At 35.7% G+C, this 23,451-nt stretch overlaps 2 protein-coding genes across 2 annotated transcripts; one reads left to right on the forward strand and one right to left on the reverse strand.

The window, feature by feature from the left end:
- Positions 1–901: 901 nt before the first annotated feature.
- LOC113680786 (integrator complex subunit 8) lies at positions 902–18,016 on the reverse strand. Its single transcript, XM_027197840.2, has 31 exons — positions 17,667–18,016; positions 17,217–17,281; positions 16,385–16,497; positions 16,206–16,272; positions 15,590–15,663; positions 15,270–15,329; positions 13,882–13,924; positions 13,311–13,640; positions 12,045–12,131; positions 11,285–11,455; positions 10,575–10,832; positions 10,129–10,220; positions 9,160–9,241; positions 8,709–8,802; positions 8,096–8,232; positions 7,305–7,415; positions 6,997–7,154; positions 6,824–6,876; positions 6,300–6,418; positions 6,028–6,112; positions 5,703–5,799; positions 5,029–5,062; positions 4,841–4,903; positions 4,317–4,387; positions 4,014–4,132; positions 3,247–3,350; positions 2,816–2,866; positions 2,378–2,457; positions 1,827–1,891; positions 1,338–1,381; positions 902–1,103 (listed from the first exon to the last, which is right to left on the reverse strand). The coding sequence occupies exons 1-31, from the start codon at positions 17,779–17,781 to the stop codon at positions 987–989; spliced, it is 3,159 nt and encodes a 1,052-aa protein (XP_027053641.2). The 5' UTR covers positions 17,782–18,016; the 3' UTR covers positions 902–986.
- LOC113680778 (protein LSM14 homolog B) lies at positions 17,891–23,328 on the forward strand. Its single transcript, XM_027197828.2, has 7 exons — positions 17,891–18,158; positions 18,250–18,404; positions 19,501–20,020; positions 20,846–21,033; positions 21,613–21,752; positions 21,904–22,195; positions 22,495–23,328. The coding sequence occupies exons 1-7, from the start codon at positions 18,038–18,040 to the stop codon at positions 22,525–22,527; spliced, it is 1,449 nt and encodes a 482-aa protein (XP_027053629.2). The 5' UTR covers positions 17,891–18,037; the 3' UTR covers positions 22,528–23,328.
- Positions 23,329–23,451: the final 123 nt, after the last annotated feature.

A 23,451-nucleotide genomic window follows, 5' to 3' on the forward strand; every position in this document is an offset into this window, starting at 1 on the left:
TGTTTAACAATATTTATTGTCTGTGACAAAAAATGTGCACATAGCAATTAATATATAAAATATTTCATATTGGACCTGTTGATGATAACGATCCACAGGCTTAGTGCATTTCTAAGCTTTGAAAAAAAACCTGACTTTTGCTTTCAGGCTTTCATTTCACTCTGTCTTGAGTGACAACATTAGTCTGCAAAGATTACATTTTCACTGACAACACATATCTTGCATCAGTCATACTGATGAGGCATTCTTTTCATTCACCTCAGGGGAATTAATGATTCACTGATGACAGTGGAATACATGATTAGTCACCTCACTAGAGAATTAGTAGATGCATTATTTAATGTTGAAAATGCAGGTGGCAGGGTAAATAAATATTTTGAAATGTGGATTACAGCCTTTGAGTTATTTTCCTCTGCCTTTTTGCTAGTCTTCTTTGTGACTGTTTCTTAGTTTTGCCACACAATATGCACAAACAGAAAGACAAATAATTTACATTCATTTACTATTGAGAGAACTTGTTTCGTTTATTCCATGCCTTTGGACCTATGCAGAAGGATTTTTATCCCAAAAGTTACAATCTTTAAGAACTTGTTTGCATCTGAACCTTGAAAAAGAGGACGTTTGCCCGCACCTTAGGTACCCTTGGAGCAAATATATCCGTCAGTCCTCTCATTAAATGAAAATCCTCTCCTACAGAGAAGTGAGTTCCTCATTAGAGAACACAGTGAAAACTGTGATTATCATGTCTTGAGAATATGAGAGTCAGGGAAGAAATTCAAAGGCTCTTCATGTGTAAGAAGTCAAAGCCAGCTGAGAGGTGTAGACTCTGAAATTATCACAACATGCCATTTTGGATGCAAAACAATTTTTCCAACAACAAAATCAACTGCACATACACATCTAGAATCAATTTTCCAGTTGGCTTTTATTTACACAACACACAATTTACTGATGTCATGAGAAATTATGGACAGTATTAATTCATGCTAGAGGTACTGTTTAGCAAAAGTTCTGAGCAACTTAGCTTTTCTACTTTGTTCTGTATGTTGGAGAAGTTCAGATGTGTTGAACATGTTCAAGTCAGGTTGACTGATGGCTTGAATCTAGAAAAAAGTCAAGCAATGAATCTCAGTGTAAAGGTTTGCATCATTTTTAAGTTAAGGGTTATCAGAACTGCCAGGTTGAATTAACATAAAACATAGCCAAGATGCATGCAGGGAGGTGAGAACAAAGAAGATGGTTCCATGTGAGATTTGCAATGCAATTTCCACCCTACAGTATTGCAATTCCTGAAACCTCAAAACTTTAAAAGAAAATATTACACTATAGAAACTCACTGTAAGCAATTTCTTGTCCTGTTGTCCACGCTTAGCATGGGTGTCTCATCCAAGTTAAAGAACTTTCAAAAATTATATACTCAAACTAACAATATGAAGCAGAAACTTCTGAAGCCTTCATGTTCCTTGCATACCTCAAAGCCTTACACATTTTGTCACACTACACTTTTTCATTGTATGACTATACATCACCTAAATGTAATTTTCTCAAAGGAGCAAATATAGCACATCACTTGGTGGTTAGGTCAGTTGGCTCTTGTCTCTGTTTCATGAAATATCCTCCAATTTCTCTGGTATTTCTCCCTCAGAAGACAGCATTCCCAATTTTTATGTGACCTAGAGTCAGTGGACAAGGAACCTCTCTTCAGATGTGCCACTACCGATTTCTATTCCTTAAGTTCTTACTTTATTTATCTAACTGTTTATTCATTCTAGTTTTTTTAATTTAATGCCTGCTAAGCACTTTTTTCAACTTGCTTTGAAGGATACAAGTTAAATATTCTAACATGGTTATGTCCCAGAAGAAAGTGTAGTAGAAGTCCATGGCATCAGAACTGGCAAGATAAAAGTATTGTTCAAATTAGACATTAAGGCAGACATAAGCAGGAAAGATCAGATGGGAAAAATTCACCTTTCATAATGAGTTGGCATCAATTCTGTCATATGTACAAAGTGTCAATGACCATGTGCACCTAAATGCAGATGAATCAGATAGCTGGGCCACATGGTGAAAATGGATCTGGCTTGTATACCTAAGGTTGCCCTGAGTTGGACATCCCCTAGTAAAAGGAAAGTTGGTTTGCCAAAAAAACACTTTTTGTCCGAGCTGGGCTCAGTGAGGAAAAAATCACAGGGGTGAGGCACAATGAGCAGCACAAAACAGAATGAAATGAAAAGAGGTTGCATTAAGTCTTACAGGAAATGAAGAGGACTCTGTTGGTGGCCCATTGGCTCAAAGACAATTGTGTGTTAAGAACAAAGTCAGCCCTCCATAAAATTGCAACACAGTATCAGAAGCTGACATCAAAGTCATATATTACCTTGATGAACAGGCCTGCTGAAGAGCCTTGAAAGCTGTTGTATAATCTTTAACCTCCATACACTGACAGAGTAATGCTGCCTGTTTTCATAACAAATTAATTTATGTTCAGTACCAGTTACTGTTATAACCGTTATGTAAATGACTAAGTCATCAGGTCATTGTTTGAAATAGTGGAACTGACTTATTCATCATGTTAAAGTTCAACATCCTCCAACAAAAGTACATGGTAAAGATTTAAGACTATGTGAGTCAAAAAAAAATTGTTCTTTTGCTCAATTTTCCATGACTCTTTGTTTCAAATAAGAACAAAATAATAAAACAAAAATCATCATTCACAGCAATGTACATGTTCTCTCAAGAGCACTATTGTTTAATAGTGGATGGCCATTCACAATGTTTAACCTCTTTAATAACTAAGAACCTCCTCATCCTTTACCTGAACATGAGCTTTCATTGCTGAACAACATGTCACCATTTTTCTGTAAACCTAGCAAAAACAAACAAAGTTAACAGAGGAGTTGAAAAAGTGAGTCCAAACCCTGATGAGGTACAAAAGATACACTAGGGTTAGTATTGGATCTATAGAGCCAACTGTAGGTGATTTTCACAAAAATTGTCTCTCATGTTTTAAGTTTACACTCTACCAGAGCTAAAAATATATTGTCTATCAGAAAGGGGTGATGCAAAGGTAGGCACCATAATCATCATCATCATCACAATCACCACCCTTATCATCATCATCTTCATCATCATCATTATGACCAACACACTAGCTAGCAGTTACAGCTGTATTTGAAATGAAAACAGAGGAAGCAAGAAAATGTTGGTTTATCATGTGTTCTGCTATTTTTACATGCCAGTCTCTACCTGATCATCCCAGACAGATGATGGAACTGGCGAATTAAAAAAAAGAGATGACACAGCACCAGCTTCAAGATAACACCGCAAGGCTGATGAATAGTTTCCAGAATCTGGAGAAAGGGAAAAAATTGTAAATTAAAGAAATGTTTTCATGGTAAATAGTTTTAATCCAAAAGTTAGATTTGTTCATTTTGAGTTAACATCCAGGTGGTGGTATTCCAATGAAGGAATGTTGTCAGTGACAGTCCTCTTTAACCTTTAACCAGATGGTCACACTTTATGATCAATATTTACAGCTCAGGTCCATGCTAACCACATGTAAACTAGAATTAACTATAAGAGATTGGCAATTGCTATCTCAAGATTAAGATTAGTATGAATCAAAGTACCATTAAAACAGGTAATTTAGTGTCAACAACTGGGTTGAAAACGTAAATTAGCCACCGTAAAGGGTAAAAAAGCTATGTTTTGAGCGTTAGCCCTTCGTCTATCGCTCTGACAAAGGGCTAACGCTCGAAACATCAGCTTTTTTACCCCTTATGGTGGCTAATTTACGTTTTCAACCCAGTTGTTAACACTAAATTACCTGCTATACTCTCCCACCGATGCAGCACCACAGTTTCTTTAGAAACTTACCCCTTTATTCATTAACCATTAAAACACTTCTATCTTAAAAACTTAATGCACCAACTGAAGCCATACAAACTTCCCATACATGTTAGACTTGTGAAGTAAGATCCAACTTCTAGGTACATTTTACAGCCAAAACTTACCCAAGTAGATATCTCCAAGGGTTTGGAGCCATGAAACATTATGATGTTGTACAGAGAGGGCATGGTGGACCACACCTGACAAGGCCAAGCCAATGTGATCAAAATTTACATTACCAGGGCTGTAAAACAAAAAATACATGAAGCCTTTAAATCATGTGATACAAGTGGTGTATATTTCAATGTAGGGAAAACATTGCACCAAACTTTTCCCTCTGTCAACTGGAACAAAAAGGGTGCTCAATTGAAAAAAAAAGTTTATTTCGGACCCTGGATGGTAAAATTACTTTAGTTAGATCAACTTACTTTGTGATTGCTGTTGGCCATAGATGACTATGTGAGCTTGATATGTCTCTTTGGGAATTTACTTCATCGCCCTTTCAATGGAAATGGCGTGCAGAGGTTAGCTGACTGTCTAGTTTTGAAGGGACAAATCATCTTAAGCCTTTCACTCCTAAAGGTATTAAACATGTAGCTTTTCCCATAAATATCAAGCAAACAAGTGATGCATGAGGAAACACTATCATCCACATGTAGAGGGTGTTACTTAGAGATAACATCAAATTCTCCAAACCCATTTAAAGGGAAATAAATGGAGCTAAAAGGGAGAATCGCTGATCACATCTTGGGTTTTTAAAAAGCCTAAGGGAGAAAAACAGGGAAAGACCCCCCCAAAAAAAGCCTCTTAAGAAAGCAGTATTCAAATGGGGAATGGTTAGGCCTTAGAAACTCTCAGTTTTTAAGTAAAGGCCATGATTTCAATGCATCTTACTATGAAAATCTTTTCAGAGATAACTTAATAAGTTAATTTAACTTGGAGATCTACAAACCTTGTTAGAGGCATTACGTAGTCTTACTAAGCAAGATATCAACACAGTTAGCACAGTCTCCTCCTGAGAAGGAAACAATACATAGAATCTGGCTTAAAATTCAACAAAATTTTATGGTTACTCTAAGAAAACAAAATTAAAAAATGCAAGTTAACAGTATCATAGTTAATAAATACAAACTAAGTTACCTTGATTTTTCTTATAAAATGTATGAAACTGGTTCTGTAATACAAAATAATGCTTGGTTAGCAACCAATGCACCAGTGAAAGTTTACCTCAATATTGAGGTGACATCTGTTAGATTAGTGACCTTACTTAAGCCATGAATGTCAGTAGTTGGTGATCTCTCTAAGATTACTTTGTCATTATATAGTTGAGACTTACAGGTAATAAAGAGAAAACAAATAAAAAAGAGGAGGTGAAGTAATTCAATAGATAGAGTTTTAAAAATGCAGCCTATGTCTAAGTTAAATATGAGAGTTACAACTATTAATTCAAGGTAAGAGAGCATTGTTAGAGTGTATTGTCTTGCCCACAAACACAACCCAATGATCCAGCAGAGGCTTGAACCACAAGGAACCTTAAGATCTGGAGTCAAGTTTGCTAACCACAAGCAGTGCTCTACCAAGATATATAGAGAAGGTAGCAATTACAACACCAAGTCTGCAAAGGTTAGAATTTATTTCAGATCAAGAAAGGTATTTTATGGGTTTGTCTAGATAAAGTAGCTGCCACTTCAGAAAGAGGTAGCTGTTGAAAACACCAGCAACTAGTGCTTCAGGAGAAAACTGCTCAGGGCCATGGTATGCCCCACCCATCCATGCACCTGTCCCAAAAAGATGTATGAGAATATAGTTCTTACAGTTTTAGTCCTTCAGACTGAGAGGCTACAGCAGCTCCCTGGCTTCCATCAGCAGACCGCTTCTGTTGTCCAGTGCTATTACTAAATATCTTGAGAACTAAAAAATAAAAAGCAAAACAATTAACTTACAATGAAATCAACTGAGTGGAACATTAAAATTATTGTATTTGTTACCCAATCCTACACCAAATTCATTTGGTGATGTTATCTGAAAGATGCCTTTTATTTAATTTAATTGACATATCTATATTAAAAAAATTATAAAAACACCTTAAGCCCACTAAAATGTTTGCTGCTGTTTCACTGTAAAGCATTGTAGACTTACCACCATCCCACAGACTCCTGGCTGGCTTCCTCCATCCCTGGGGTTTGGACAAATAATAACAGGCAGAGGCCAACAAACTACTCAGCTACAAATGAATAGTAAAAATTGTGAGGTCGTCTTTTGAAATTGAAATAAAACAGATGTTTATATAGCACCTGAAATCTACTAATCTAAAAGTGAAGATAATTAAGACTTCAAGTCTAATCCAATTTCCAAACGCAGGAAGAACAAATACAAAATTTATATTCAAAAGATGGTAAATTGGTACTTACAGATCTGTGGTCTACTGACTGTGCATTTTCATCAACTTTTATTTCTGATAAAAATTCCCACTCCTTGCCATTTAAGAGGTAGGCGTTTACTTGCTCTTCAATGTGAACTTCTGCTGCTCCTGTTGACAAAAACATATATTAATGACACAATAATAAGCATTAAACCATGTTTGGACAAATAATGCACGGAGCTTAAATTAAATCTGAAGTGTATCAATCACTAATCTTTAAATAGTACTCTTTCTGACAATAACTTAACCCCTAGACCCCTTGGAGTGATTAGCATCTAATTTCTCCTTACAATATCACTCACAATTTACACATTACAGTAAAAAGAATACAGGAAATGATCACCAACTAAAGAAAGTCCTGATTGTTAAACAAATTCTCCTTCTCAGCACCTCAGGAAATGTATAGAGAACAGTATGGAGAATATGCATACTGATGTTAGGGTGTAAAGGGTTAAATGAAGCCTTCATATCAATTTTTTTTTTCAAAGATAATATTGTGAGAATTGCTAATACCTGGTGCAGTTTGCCATATGTAAGACTTGACCCTGTTGGAAATCTCATCTGTTCTGTAAGTAAAAGCAAAGAATGATTTTATTTTGTTTGAATTAATTTTTTTTGAAACCCAAACCTTTCGAGTAGAGCTCAAAGAAAAAAACAAATTTAAATAAAATGTAGAGCATAGATACCTTTTGTTGCCTGACTCATGACAAATATCCAGAACAAGAAGTTCTTGGTGAATTGCAGCTTTTACTTTCTCAAGTGGACTGTTGACAGTTCCTCTGCCAGCCACAGTGTTCACCATCCCAAGGGCATAAGAAAGAAGCTGAGAAGCATTTTTGTACTCCTAAAGAAAATAAACAACAATTCGTTAAAATTACATCATATGATATTATGCACAGATCCTTCATAATCAGTTTCCTGGTGTACCAGGTACAATGCGTGTTCAAGTCCAAGTCTCAAATTTATCATGCTGAGAATTTAAAATCCCAATTACCTTAACAGTGGAGCAATGCAAGGCTTTGGAAAATAGGATATGCAGTATGTCTTGTTGTTGAAGACTTTTGATCTCTTCAAGGTGACTCTTGTATAGTAGACAGACAAATTCCTGAAATATAAGAATTGAAATACAAAATTTAGTAACTGGAATATCATGTTGAGTAGAATATCACTTTGCTATTAAATATAAGTTGAGAATTGGTGGACTCTTAGTTTGGGCTGTTGAACAGTCAATTAAGATAGACTTGCCTAAGCACTGGGTACAGACAAAACCCACATGCAAACCCAGTCTTGGCTGAAATGATAATACACTGAAGGATGTTCCATACATGATAGATTTATCTATTTCAGTTGGAATAACAGCAGCTTGGTGGTTTGCAGACTAGACTGGACTGCACATCATAGGGTCTGATTTCGAACCCTACCTAGGTTTTAACCCTTTAACCCCCAAGATCTAGTTATTAATTCTCCTTTCTAGCTGCCACACATTTCCTTTTAAATGATTGATGAGAATTTGATGTTTGATCAACATGACAACTTCTAGCTGATAACTTTGAGTAATTTCTCATTACCTGTTTGCTGGATAATGTATGGATATTTTAGGGAGAAGTTACATGCCAATCACCTCTGGCAGTTAAAGGGTTAATGTTGGGTTCTTGTTCTAAAGCACTGAACTCTTATAATAATAATAATAGATACTTCTTTTATATAGCAGCATTTCTATCACTATCCAAAAGCATTTCACAATGACTGTACATTAGAAAAAAAAACACAGTCACACTACTGTACCTCTGAATGCTTCCTTCCTTTTTCAAGTTGATGAAGCTCTTCCACAAGATTGCTGATCTCTCCTGGATCAACTGTGCATCGCAGCTTATTGCAAAGGAAGCCTTTCTTTAACTCTGTGCTTTCTTGTCCTGATGCAGCTGTAAATGTGAGTTACAATGATTTAGAAATACTATGCCAAATATTTTTCCATCTGGCCCAACCTGACTCAGTCAATAAGCATTTTCACCCATGACTGCTGCCATGCCCCTTCCTTCCTTTCTTCTTTCTGCACACATCTTCCTGAGCCATGCAGCTTTTTGCTGCCCTCCTGCTAATGCCACTGTTAATGGCATGATGGCACATGAACAGCATAAGAAATGGCTCTCATGAACAAGTTAAATGTACTGTTTTTCAACAAAAGTGTGCATTGGCTGAGTGGGTTGTATAATAGCAAAACCTTTTTCAATGCTTTTACGTAGATTTTGTTGCTTGAAGTTTATGTACATCTAAATTTCTCAACTTTTTCATAAAATCCATTTTAAATTCAGTTTTATATGTCAGTCTTTACTTCAAACACCAAATTACCATGTATACTAAATGAGGTGAAAATTCATTGTTTGATGGCATACACTACCTTCTGTGTTATACTGATCAGTGATTAAGCCCTGCTCAATAACATCTGGTTGAGTATCAACCACTTCACTCTGGACATAATCCATTGGTTCTTCCTAACAAAGCATAAAATGTGGATTGAAAACATTTAATTTGTATTTCAATTCCATCCTAAGATCAAATTTACATAGTTTTGTTCTGAACTTGTAATCATTTATTATTATTAATCATTCCAGAGGACACAGGAGACAGAAAAGCCCAGGCATGTTACATTACAAGGAGTGACTAACATGTTAGCTGAATTTGGATCATATCTCTAGAAATGAGCTGGAAAAACTAACTGGTGTCGATCAAGTCAATACTTCCTAAATAAGATAAACTTTCCTAATTGAATCTAGGAGCCAAATTGCACCCAACTTACGACAAATTACCAGGCTGTTTATTTCATTAGTAAGTGTTATGTGTGTAATTACCTCTTCATCCAAAAATATTTTAGCACCAGAATTCCTTGCAATTTTCCATCCATCCACCTGCTCACAGGTACAACAAATCATCCTGAAAAGGACATTACACAGTAAAGACAATCAATGTGAAATGTGACCATCAAACTGCTATAAACTTTATCTAAAAATTAGCACTTTAATATAATCTTGAACCTTTATTAGCTAACTGCTCTTAAGTGTTTTTTCTTGAAGATATCTTAAGTTTTCTTTCACAGTAAATGGTTTGAACTTAAGAATAGAGGTTGATAATGTACTCTGACGGTCTAAGTAGGGGTTGCCATGAAAGAAAACAAAGACTGACATTTCAACAACCTACATGGAAGTTGCTTGACTCCAAAGATGACAACCACTCCCATTGTAGAAGTGACAGTCACTGATCATGGCATCAATCCTTTACAGGACTATTCTCACATACAACTGAGTTGAAAATGTAAATTAGCCACCGTAAAGGATGAAAAAGCTGACGTTTTGAGTGTTAGCCCTTCATCAGAGTGATTGATCAATCACTCAATCGGTCAATTGCTCTCTAACAAAGGGCTAACCCTCAAAACATCAGCTTTTTTACCCTTTATGGTGGCTAATTTACATTTTCAACTCAGTTGTTAACACTAAATTACCCGCTATACTCTCCTACCAACGCAGCACCACAGTTTCTTTAGAAACTTAACCTTTTATCTATTCTCACATACACTTGATTAGACTCTGTGAACCTTCTTCTTTTTGTTTACTTGTTTACTAACTGAGCCAAAATCTATATCCAGAGCTTAGCCAGGGAAAACATGATAACATGTAATCTATGACTTTCTTTTCTTGTCAATAAACAGTTACAAGAGGTTTTCTCCAGACAAAAAAAAAAAAAAATGCACATAGGAATTTTTTTCTCTCTGGGACAGCCCAGGGGGTTCAGAGCAACCTCAGCTACAAACACTAATAACTTACTGAATAAATGACTTGAGGATTTTAAACCTGTGGCTATCCTTAACACTATGAGGAGGGAAGTCATCTTCAATTGGTACAGACTGCAAACAAAGCTAAAAAAGACAGCTAATGAAAATAAATCCTTAGCTGAATGCACTTGTGTAAAATTTAGCTCCTTTGCAAGCATAGAGCAACTTTTTGAAGCATACTGTGAACATTAAATCCCAAAAGCACTGGTATCCAAAGATCTGGGCCTCTATTCCTTGTGGGGAACTCAGACTTTCTCTAGCCCATTACTTGTGACATAAATTAACAATACATCTTGCATTAATAGACAACAACACACTCCCATCCCAACCAAAATTATACCATATTTCTTCACCTATTACCAGTAAACTTACATCATGACACAAGCACACCCATACAGGCCTTTATAGGTTGTGTCATAAAAAAAAAACATCACTCACAGAAAATATGACATCCAGTTGATTCTGATAACAGTTGCCTAATGAAAGCCAAAATCCAGGATTTGTTGGTCTTCCCTCTATAACGTCTCTGATGATGTTACAAACCATGACTTGCCAGTCAAGAGAAATTTTTCCAGTACTTTCTTCATCTTCACTCATTCTTCGACTATTTGTCCTTAGCTCTGTGACTAGATTCTCTCTATATTCCAATGGCAGTTCCAGTGCAATGTTGTCTTCCAAAAGGATTGCAATGACATTCTGTATAATAGAAGACAGAGTACAAAGTTGGACTAACTACATGGTATCTGGATTCATATTATTTTGTCACAAAACTGTCTATAGCTAGCTAGCTTTGCACAACAAAAGTTGAAATAGAAATTTCGACAGGAACCTTAAAACAAAAATATACAAAAATGTCTTATTCTAATAACAAACCCAAAAGCATCAATTGCTTTTTATTTTTGAAGAACAGGCTAAGAAATCTGATGTGGAAATGGAGTAAAGTACCAATTGCAAAACAAAAAAATCATGATTAGTGAAAATCCTAGTCAACTACTGTCAGTTCTTGTGCAATTAAATTTGCTCCTGTCATATAAGTAAAGCAATTATAATGACACATCACAACTTGGAGTTCAGGATCAGTTAATTCAAAGTAACTTACACTGATGAATAAATTGAAACAGAATGAATAGCAAAGTAGCATTACTAACATTGTATCCAGAATGTCGGCAATGCTCAAGTCTCACAGCTAAGGAAGGCTTACTCTCTGTAGGAGTGGGAGTACTCAGGGCCACAGAGGGAATTCCTGTTAAACCACAACAAGCCATGTAGTAGCCATACAACTTCTTCTCACACACAGTGTAAAATGATGACTGCTCACACTTTGGACAACAAAAGAAAAAGGATTCTTATTGATGAGCATCAATCTGGACTTGAAGGAAACTATTTCAATGTATACCTATTATTTTGAAATTCTTCAATCAATTTTCATTGATTTTCATGGGAAGATTTTGTCAAAAATTCATTGGAAAAAAGATTATTATTCATGAACATTAAGCTCTTCAAGCAATTCGTAAACAATTGTTAATTTATAAACAAAAGCTATGTCATGGTTTAATGAACCATCATCTAGTAAAATTCAGCCCAGTAAAAATTTTCCAAGGTTATCATTTGCATTCCAAATTAATCCTCTCCTCTTGTTTCTAATGAACCAACATAACAGTTGACTTGTTAGCTCAGTTGGTAGAGCATAGCAGCAGTATCACAGAGGTCAAGGGTTCAAATCCCACGCAGGCCTGAATTTTTACAGGCCTTATTTTCACTACAGCTTAAGTAGTGTTCATTACTGAGAAGATCGCTTTCATATTCTTAATATCTTATGTTCCAATTCAAGTTGAAAGCAGTTTTGCTTGTTAACAAATGTTGACCCAATATACTGTAATGGTGTAATGGCATAGTTATAATCTGTACCTGTGCATTCCTGCAACTTTCAAATAGCTTCATTGCCCGTTGGAACTTTTCCTGGTAGAAGTATAGGGTTCCTAAATCAAAGGAAACCTAAAATAAAATAGAGCCAAAGTTATGTACAAAACAGAAGCTTTACATAGTTAGGTGTAATTCCTCAAAAGGCAAAAAAAATTTAACATGTTTAAATGCTCAAAATCTACATATTGTGAGACAATTTATTGTTTATTTCTGACAAGGCACCATTTCTCTCATGAGTTTTGTTTCCTTCATTTAGACTGGTTGAGTTGTTGGGTGTAGCTTTGAACATTTATTTAGTGGTTTCACTCGTTTAGGTAATTCTGTCCCTCTGTTTTGGGTTTTAGTATATGATGTCTGACAGTATTCCCTTTCTCATTTTCATTTTCAACCAAAACTGAAAAACATTTGTGGAGAAACTAAATTAAAAGAATTTCAATTTAAATTAATCCACAGAAAGATAGTAACTAAGAAAGAACTTTTCAGATTTGGTTTTAAGGCAGACAATGAATGTGTATACTGCAAAAATTGAGATTCAATTCAGCACTCTTTTATCGAACATATGTTAACCAGATTGTTTACCCAAAAGGTCTTGAACTGGTTCAACCAAGTGAATGCGTGCCAAATCTCTACTACCACAGAGGAGACCTTGTTTGGTATTGCTGCAAGCTCCCACGACACAACAATAATACGGAAATTCAACTACACCGCCTTATTTATGTGCCATTATATTTATTCAGCCAAGTTAAATAGCCTGGCCATCTCCTTTCAGGATTTCATCAGTAAGCTATTCATTAAATACAATCTTGAAAATTTGTCTTAATTATATGTTTTATTGAGAAGTACTCCTGCCTCCTCAAAGTCAATATACCATATAATGTATTGTAAGTAACTGTATATTCAGCAAGTAATGTAAGTAGAGTATTATATTATTAGTAGTGTAAGTAGCCCATATTGCAAGTAATTATATTTTTGTAAGTAACCATATTCAGTACTGTATTGCTAGCATGAGTAACCTACATTGTAAGTATCATAAGTATTGTTCTGTAAGTAGAGTAGCATAATGAGTCTTGCATTGTAAGTAATGTTTTGTAGAATTGTGTTTTGTAATAAAAGCAAAGGATTTAAAACAAAACAAAACAAAACAAAAACAACAAAAAGAAGTTTTCAACCAAAATTTGAAGAGCTGAATTCACCATTTTTTAGAAACACTAATCTGCAAATAATAATCTGATTGTGTGAAAATTTCCATACCTGAGCAACGATGTCTTCTCTCTTAATCTTTACATCTTCCATTGTATTTGAATCAAGACTTTCAACAGCATCAGAGCCATTCTTTTCATCAGAACCATTCTTGACAACAGCTTTGCTCTCAGTCTCACTATTGTTGGGGTCATCAACTTCCAAATTCTGTTCTTGATCATCACTAGCTGGTACTCCCTCATCAGATGCCCTCTCTTGCTCAGATAGCTCAGTTGTTTTAGGTGCAGCAGCCAGTGAAGGAGCTGAAGGAAGGACCATGTCCTCAGTTAGCCCCAGAGCTTGCTCAAGTATCTGGACAGCAAATGGTAGCTGCTCTTCAAGCTACAGATAAAACTTTTCATTACTATTTTCACAAGAAAACAAAAAAAAAAGGAAAAAAGGACAGACTAACTCTCCCCTAAAGTAAAGAGATGCTCAAAACTTGTATGTTCCCTGTCCCCACTGACCCACTGACCCTGAGGTAAAAAAAATTAACCTTGGTTAAATAAAAAATAACCTGGAATCAAATTTAACCTGTAACATATATTAGGGAATTATCTTTTTTTAAGGTAATTTTTCTTACCTTTTTAAGAATGCTTTCATTTGCCAAGTTGTCAGCTGTAAGACTGAAAAGTTTGAAAATAAAAAAAAAGGCAAGTCAAAAAATCAACCAGGAGATATTGTTATGATGTGATACCAAATTCTCAAGACTAGCTTACAGACAAATGAATAGGTATCTATAGGGGGAATTAGCTCTCAGGTCTATAGATTCAAAGCATATGGACAACTACAACAACAACAACTTTATTTTTTCACCCCAAAATATACAAGAAAGAAAAATTTATAATAATAGTACAGACATAATAGTACAGACAATGATAGGGGCACTGGCTGCCCGAAATAACCTAAGAGTTAAAAATGCCAGGAAGCCAGTTGAAAATAAAGATGTTTAAATGTTTAGAGGGGTAAGTTTCTAAAGAAACTGTGGTGCTGCATCGGTGGGAGAGTATAGCAGGTAATTTAGTGTTAACAACTGGGTTGAAAACGTAAATTAGCCACCGTAAAGGCTAAAAAAAGCTGACGTTTCGAGCGTTAGCCCTTCGTCAGAGCAATCGTTAAGTTAAGCAAAACAACTAAATAAAGGGGTAAGTTTCTAAAGAAACTGTGGTGCTGCGTCGGTGGGAGAGTATAACAGGTAATTTAGTGTTAACAACTGGGTTGAAAACGTAAATTAGCCACCGTAAAGGGTGGAAACGCTCGAAACGTCAGCTTTTTTACCCTTTACAGAGGCTAATTTATGTTTTCAACCCAGTTGTTAACACTAAATTACCTGCTTTAAATGTTTAGGTCAGGGACATAAAAACAAAGAGATACAGAAACACACACAAAGGTAAACTACCAGTATATTAAAGAGACTAAAATTCATACATTGAAAAACAGTATTATTTCCATTTTAAAGTTACACAGACAATACAGATGTCTAATAATCTTTGATAAATTACTGCTTTACTTTCTTTTTAAACAAAGGCAATGAAGATAATTTTAGATCTTTATATCTTGATAATTTTATATGGAACGCTGATCCTGATGAATGACCACATGAACAAAAATCTTATGAACCAAAGCCACCTTAATGCAGTAGGGTCCTGGGCCCAGTTGTTCAAAGGCCAATTAGCACTAACCCAAGGTTAAATTTTAATCCCGTTTTCTATATTCCTTTGTTCAAAAGCCTTTTCAGGATGATTATCTCTATTCTTTTTTAGAGCATCTAATAATTAAATTGTTGACAAAGGAATTATACTGAATTTTCTTTTAAGCTTTCAGATCTGAAATCAGATTTCTCACTAACCCTGGGTCATCTTAACCAAGCTTTGAACAACCAAGCATGACTGTTTTGCACTTAACTAATATTTCCAATGGATAGTCTAATGTAATCATGGTCTTTGCTACTCCATAAATTTAACAACTAACCCATTATTGGTAGGTTTTTCAACATTAGGAAGAAAATGCTGAGACAGAGTCCTAACCAACCTGTAAGGAAAACAGTTATGACTATAAACAATATAAACATGGATGATCAAGGTAAGGTGGACATTTAAAATACCATAAAAAATCTATGTGCTGCTACAAACTCATCAGATTCATTGTATCCAAAAGATAATTCAGTATCTTGCTATTTAGCTTTTAACACCACTCAATGCCTACTTTTATTTTTCTTCTAGTAAACAAGTGAAAAAGATATAAAATGACAAAAGCATTAATTCCTGGTAAAAAATTTTAGAAACTCCTACCATCTATAGTAAATTATGAGAGTCATTGCATGTTTTTTGTCCAGTTTACTGATATCTGTATCACTCTTAAGCACCTAAGAACAAATTTGATAAAAGTTAACACAAATTAAAAATTTCATTGCCTTGTGCTTTGTAACAGCTGCTAACAGTACTTAGCTCTAATCCAAAACTAGCAACAATTTCATAATTCCAATTAGCAGTAGCTATAACTAAGCAGCTGTCAGTAAGAGCCAGTCACCAGGGCAGGGAGATGTCTATAGCCACCAACTAGACATAGGCAACTTTCAACCACTTTTTAATTACCAAATTACTAATATGCCATCAAATAAATCTGTGCAGCACCTGTTTTCTTGTTTTCAGTGTAAGTGAATGCATAATTTACCAGTTACTAGTTTAGATGTGAATTACTTCCAAGTTGAAGATTTAGGTTTGTATGAACTAGACTGAGACATCTTGACTGAGAAGCTTCCAGTCTCGTGTGTAATTTGACTATAGAACATGACATCCACTCTAAATCTTATTTATTGACAGCCTAGCATAGATCACCAAAAATCATAATGTTATTATTTTTTCTTATCTAGTAATTTTACTGTTGTCTTTAAATTTATTGGCTCACCTCATCTAATCCTGGGGTTCTCTTTATGAGTTCACCCAACAAAATGCTTTGCCATTGAAGAGAAAGACTAAAGGATAAATTATGAGTCATTTAGGTTAAGATTACAAGTGAAAATAACCTAAATAACTCATGAATTTTTAACACTACAAAGACAAGCTTGATCAATATTTACGTCTTACTTTTCTTCCAAAATTTCCAGATTCCACTGCAGATGTGTTCCAATCCTTAAAGCTAAGTGACATAGGCGTTGTACTCTTCTGTTTTCAGTTGGAGGAGTTTCAGAAGCAGCACCCTTATAAACATAAACACAATGCTTTTTTTTTTTTAATGTTAAGGTACCTTTTCGTTTAGGCATCTTGGCAACGAGGACAAGTAAATGTTATCAATGTGCACTTCTTTCCAAACAATTAAAATTCTCAACATTGTGACAAACCGAGCGAGAGAAAGATATATGTTAAGTAGTGGGTCAATGTATACAAGGCAACAAAATAAAGTTATCCAAATTTCCTTACATCCTGTAATCATCACCAAACAAGGGTACCTCATTATCATTGGTTTCACTTTTTCAAAATCACTTCAGAGAAAGCAAAGGAATCCCAAAAATTTTGTTTTCTCTAAAGTGTTTCATGACACAGTTTTAATTGACTTTAATCAAAAAATGGAGTATATTTTATTGGGAGTACAAATGCATGCTGGCAAACTGTCAGTGAAGCCTGACAAAATTCTGGGGAGTTTCCTGCAATGAGCTAGCATCCCACTTCTGGTGGGGAGGTCAGTATGTTGTGTTCATAAGCAAGTCACTTAACTAACCCTCCACCTCTACCAACCTGGGAGTATAAATGCATGCTGGCAAACTGTCAAGGAAGCCTGACAAAATTCTGAGGAGTATCTTGCAATGAACTAGAACCCCACCTGAGGGGTGAGGGGTGGGGATGGCACAGATGGCTAGGCCACTTCGCATGAGTACAAACATTAATTTTCATCTTTCTCATCCCTGGAGAGATTACATACCACATTATTGTTGACCAACCCAGAGTGTTCCAGAAATTGAACAATGAGTTGTGTGGCTGAAGGTTCTGGAATTATGAAATCAATGTATTACTTTTAGCTAAGCAAGATTCCATCTAATTAAAACAAAAACAACAACAACACAACTAAATGCTAAAAGTATAAATATATCACAGGTATTGAGATGAGATGAAACTTCCATCCCCACCCCAACCCCCCTCCTCTCACACTCTCCCCACCCCACATCCTCCTGGAGTATACCCTACAAATGCACACTTTCAGTGCTAACTTGACTTCTAGTGCATTTCTCCCAACTTTGGAAGAAATTGATGCAAATTCCCTTTTTGGAAAGTTCCTCATATACCATATAATATAACCAGCTTTCTTTCCAAAAAGGAAAAACTGGAATTCTGGCCGATAAATATCAAGAACAAAATGGTAAATGCTACAAACCTGCTGATGCTTCCCCTAAGTGTTTTTTCAACAAATCTCCTGTTGTATCAAACAAGAACTCGAACCAAGAAATAGCTGTTTTCGAAGCAAGCTTTGAGCTGCTGAACGTCGCCATACTGTTTTCGCCCGCGCAATGTTTTATCTTGAACAGCAGCTTTTCAAATGGGTACTTCCCCTGTTGTATCTGAGCTCACTGAAAAATACTGCGAGTCTTTTCAAATGACGTCACTCTTCCCACACTTCTTTGAGGAAAACACTTTCATCCGGCTCAGCCATATTGCTTTTTGCTGACAGACAGTAACCCCTAGCTCCAATCCCGGCCATCCTAGGCCATCTTTGTATAGTTTCAGTTATATCTCCTCTGTACAGCAATGTCTTCGGGAACTCCATACCTTGGCACTAAAATAAGCTTAATTTCCAAGTCAGAAATTAGATATGAGGGAATTTTGTATTCCATTGACACCAAGGAATCTGTTGTGACGTTAGCACAGGGTTAGTTTTCTGGCATTGGTCTATGTTTTTCTGTTTTTGTTGGGATATTACATTTTTTTCACCGTGTTCTCTCCTTTTGCTTTGTTTGCAGTGCGTTCGTTTGGAACGGAAGACCGAGAGGCGCCTAAAAGGGTTCCTCCAAGGGACGAGGTTTACGAGTACATTGTTTTTCGAGGACAGGACATCAAAGATCTAACTGTAATAAGTGCTGAGTCGCATTTACCTCAGGACCCAGCCATTGTCCAGGTATGTCATGCAGGAAGCCTATGTAATGTGTAGTTACAGCTCGAATTCGCAGCGAATTCTTTGTTTTAAGTCAAGTGACGGAAATAAGTTGTTTGACAACAACAATTCATTTCACTTTCAGTTCCGGCTTGAAAGAGACAGTAAAATAAATGCTTAAGTCAACATGATTTTAAATCGTACTTGGGTTATAAAGTTTGTCGTGGCTTTAATGGGTTGAGCTTGTTATGCCCAGATAAGTCCACTCACGAACGCCATATTTACATCGTACGTGTGAAAAAATATAATTACGTGACAAGACTTGTATTCTTAAAAAAAAAAAAAATTAAGAACTTGTGCTAGTCGAAATGATTCCATCGATTGAATTAAACGTAATATAGGCACTGGGTAAGCTACAGAACTGTTAAGTTACACCTAGTCATATCGAAAGCGAGAAAAAATTTTGGAATATCTAGCAAACGAGACAAGACGTAATGTTTACTAAACCAAAAATATGGATGTGGAAGCAAACAGAATGAGCGAGTGGAGTTCAATTCAGTAGTATCTTAGGATTTGAAAACAAACTGAATAACTCAAATTCATTGAGAAGCAAAACATTAGGTAAATGTCTTGGTAAGTAAAAACATGGAGGTTTCAAAGCCGAAATGCAAACCAGGTAGTTTATAACCAGCTCATATACAAAAGAAATTTACTATTTAATATGAAATTCATCAGATATGACAACCAGGGTTATATCCTGGAATTTGTGATAAGCTTGTAGAATTGTTTTGTTTTTTGTTTTTTGATCATAATTAGTGTCACAATCCTTCTCTTGGAGTGTGCTACCATGAACAGCAGAAGAATTTTAAAAATCAGACATTAAATAAAAGATCATTTTGGAAAAAAAATTTAAACTTTAAAAACTGATATTTGCTTATGGGCAAAATCTACACATACCTGGTTATTAAATCAGTCAAGATAAGTAGACCACTATAACACCATTAGCCCCTTGTCAGGGCAATGTGTAATGAACAATCGCTCTCTCCATTTTCCTTTTCCTACCATTTAGGATGTTAATTTAAATTTTTACTTTTTATTTCCATTTTGATTGTTTTGCTAGTCTGGTAGTTCTAGAGTTCCAACTCCTGGCTATTCTCATTTCCCTGCTCCTGTATCATTCCCACCTCATCCAACCACATATCCTCCATTTGGTTCGCCATATGGTGGTTACACGCCACAACACAGACCAATGCCAGGCCCCATTCCACCACATCCAGCAATGATGCCACCTGGTCATATGATGCCTCCAAGGATACCCACACCACCAACAGTTCAACCTGTACCTTTGTCTCGCAGTCATACACCATCTCCAGAAACTGTAACACCTGTGGTATCCACTTCTAAAACAGAGGATAAAAGGGAGGATACAGCTCATGATAAAAGCACAGCTCAGCAAGGAACTCAAACAGTTCAGGCTAAGAAGAAACCATCTTCTAGACCATCGTCAAGAAGAGGCTCAGTAGACAAAACGGCTGCATCTCAAGAGAAGAAGAAGAAACAAGAGGTAGTCGATAAGGAAACTTTTAATAAAGACCCCACAGAGGAAACCCAGTCCACTGAACCTCAGAAACAGAAACAAGGTCTGAGAAACATGATATTTTAATGATTTTACAATGAAACTTGTTTGCACTTAACTTAGTGATGATGATACTTTCATATAGCTGGAATAATTTCATGCTTGTCTTAAAGACTCTATTTTTCACCTCACTTAGTTAACTGTGGTTTCAGTGAATAATCTCGCATTGAATGTCATTAGTAAATTTCTTTTCATTAATTTTGGTCTTTGCCAAACGTATTAAATGAGTGGAGATTCTTGTGATTTAACAAGCATATCAATGGGGTTCACAGCCATGGCATGATCATGAATTTAAAGTCAGTAAAATTTGAGAGTCAGCTGAAACTTTCGAAGTTTTATAAGTGACAGGGTTCTAGATGTAAAATTAGAGTCATCAAACCTAAAAAAAAGTAAAGGAAAAAATTGCATAATACATAGTTATGTTTACCACCAGGCTTGTTTCAAAGTAAGCTATATGGCCAGTTATCATTTCTGAAGGTTACTCTGACAACTACATAGAAAAGGACAAAGTTGTCATAGAGGAAAATAGTTTTGTGTCAAAAGTGTCTCACTTTGATTCCAGAACTTAAAACTGCTTCTAAAACCAAAATTAATTTAAACCCTGTAACAACTGTTTAAAAATTACAACTAGAAGTTCTGAATGAGATCCTTATAAACTTTGTTGAAGAAAAAAAATTGTTTTTTTACTAAAGATATTTAACTTTTCAATATGTTTAACCTTAACTTCTTCTTGGTGAGTTGGCATTGGCGAGTTGAACCGTTGGTGACTTGACCGTAATTCTATTTGCAGTATTCCCAATCTCACTTTATACCAAATTGTTTTTTCTAGTGGGTAATCGTCGTCCACAGGGAAGAAGAGGATCTGGTCCAAGAGTCAACAAACCACGAACAGTTGGTGGTCCTTTTAAATTTGAGGGCGAGTTTGATTTCGAGAGTTCAAATGCTAAGTTCAATAAAGAAGAAATTGAGGAGGAACTACAGCAGAAGCTCTACGAAAACCTCAGGTTGAAAGACGAGGTAATGAGTTACACTTATCTGCACTTGCCTGTAGGCATAAATTAATTTTGATTATAAGAATGATGTTTGTTGGCTAAAAACTCTTTGCATATGAATAGTGGATCTTAAAGATGCTGAACCCTAAAGAGCTACTACTTTTCCTTTCTAAAAGGTTTATTGTGGATACGTTTTGACAGTCCTTTGCTATGTGGTTGAACCTCTTGAGTAGGCCGTAGTTGGAAATGATTTGTTTATTGCTTTTATGCGAGGGAGTGACTACCTATGTTCTAGACTAAATAACTTATTATGATAGGTATCAGTTTTGTTGTTGAAATTGTACTAGTCCACTACAAAATTTATATTTGAGTAACAGCATTTGCCAAACTTCTACCTTAAAAAAAAAAAAAATAGAAAAGACCTTGCTTTTGCACACTGATTAGAGTAAATCTTCAACTGGAAGGGAAGTGTGATCAGGTTGGAATGCTCTCCTTACCACTGTACCTTGTTAAAACCCCAAGAGTTCTTAATGTGTCTACAAAGTAATTTTTCTGACTAAGCTAAACACTGACTGTGTGACTAATGATGAGTTCTTATTTCTAGGATGAAAGTGAAGCAATCAGTGCACCTGAAAATTATGCTAGTGATGCTCAACCTTCAAGCCCTCTCAATTATTATGATAGTTCCAAATCCTTCTTTGACAGTATTTCCTGTGAGGCAAATGACAGAAACAGAAATAGACGGTATTGTCTTTCATTTTTTTAAACTTTACCACACCTCTCTTGCAGTGGTCCTTGTTCAACTTGTGCATGCTGCATGGGTTTACAATTGACAGGTAACAATTGTGAAATGGAGTGTTAATCAGCTATTTTTAAAATTGATTTCTTTTCTCAGGGCTCATCATTCATGGCAGCAAGAACGTAAAGTAAACATGGAGACCTTTGGAGTAACTGGTGGCATGCGACGTGGAGGTCGAGGGAGAGGAAGAGGGAGAGGTCGAGGAGGTTACAGAGGTGGCAGAGGTGGAAATAGGTATCAAGGACATGATGGCAGTAGTCAAGGAGGACGTGGAGGCTGGCGTGGTGGGCGTGGTGGTTCCAGAGGTGACCGCTCAAGGTCCTATGTAGATCAACCCATTAATGGTAATGACAAATTACCAAGAAATCTACCCAATGGACCAGCTATGGTAGGAAATTGTCTCGGTTTTTGTTCAGAGAGAGAAATATGATTTTATTTTTGTAATGAGGTTGTTTGATTAACAAAGTTGTTAAAGTTACTATACATAGCAGCAGGATGTTGACCGATTATAAATTTTGGGGTGGAAAACCTTGGCTGTGAAAAAAAACAAATGCAGAACCAAAACTTTTACAATCTTCTGTTGGAAGATGTCTTGTCTTAGAAAGGGCAGTGGAAATCTACAGTGGTAAAGCAGTGATATAGTTGTGGAAATTTATTTAATTCTTCTTGTCATGTCTTTGTTTCCAGGGAGGAGATGGTGAAGCAGCTGCCAAAGCATGAAGCCACTGATAATTAATTTGAAAAAAAATTCTGGTTTTCTGTCTCTTATTTACTTGGGTTTCTTTTTTTCTTTCTTTTTTTTTTTTTTTTTTGAGTCATGGAATGACTAATTGTGGTCTGACCACAGACTTTATTGTTTCTAGTGTTGTGGTTAATCTTAGCTCTTTGCAGTCAGGGATCAGTTTTGTAGAAATGTCCAGTTGCTGAATGATATTCTTTGACAAGAAAATACCATGAATGCATAGCTGTATATGGCTCTTTCATAATTTTGTACATGCTGTATTTCTAAGACATAATATTATTGTATCATTACTGGCTTCGTGTATACAATAAATGTCAGAAGATACTTCATGCATTAAAGTTATGTTTGCATTTCACAGCTGTGTCACAAAGTGACCCTCTTTAACAAACAGAAATTGTTATTTTCACCTTGCTAGTAATGCTTATACTAATAAAAATGTTTGGGAATAATATGTTTTGGGTACCCATGGACTCAATATTTATCACAGATGTAATGGTTTACAAGTGGTATAATTTTTCTACACACATACATTTAAGCAATTCATGGTTTCTTTGCGGTATTTCCTTTTGAATTTCTTCATTTGCACAAATGTTGTGAACTTTAAAGTAGTTAACTATTATCAACACATACAATGTAGGGGTGTTTAACAATGATTTAATTTAATTTAAAAGGTTTTCTCTGGGGAATAATCTTGAATAAAGTGAGTCTTCAAGCATTTCTAAAAATATTTGAACATTAAAGGAACATACCAAAATAAAAAAAAAATGAACAATTTCCAATTGCTTGTTCAATTGTGGCTGTGACAATTTATTTTCTAGCATTTTCTTGTGAAAATGGTTACTTGAGGACTGCAATGGTTTGTGAAGTAGAGAATCTTTGTTTCACAACTGTTGTAATCTTCC

Source organism: Pocillopora damicornis, chromosome 3, assembly GCF_964200805.1.
Source record: "Pocillopora damicornis chromosome 3, jaPocDami1.2, whole genome shotgun sequence".
NCBI classification, from domain to species: domain Eukaryota; kingdom Metazoa; phylum Cnidaria; class Anthozoa; order Scleractinia; family Pocilloporidae; genus Pocillopora; species Pocillopora damicornis.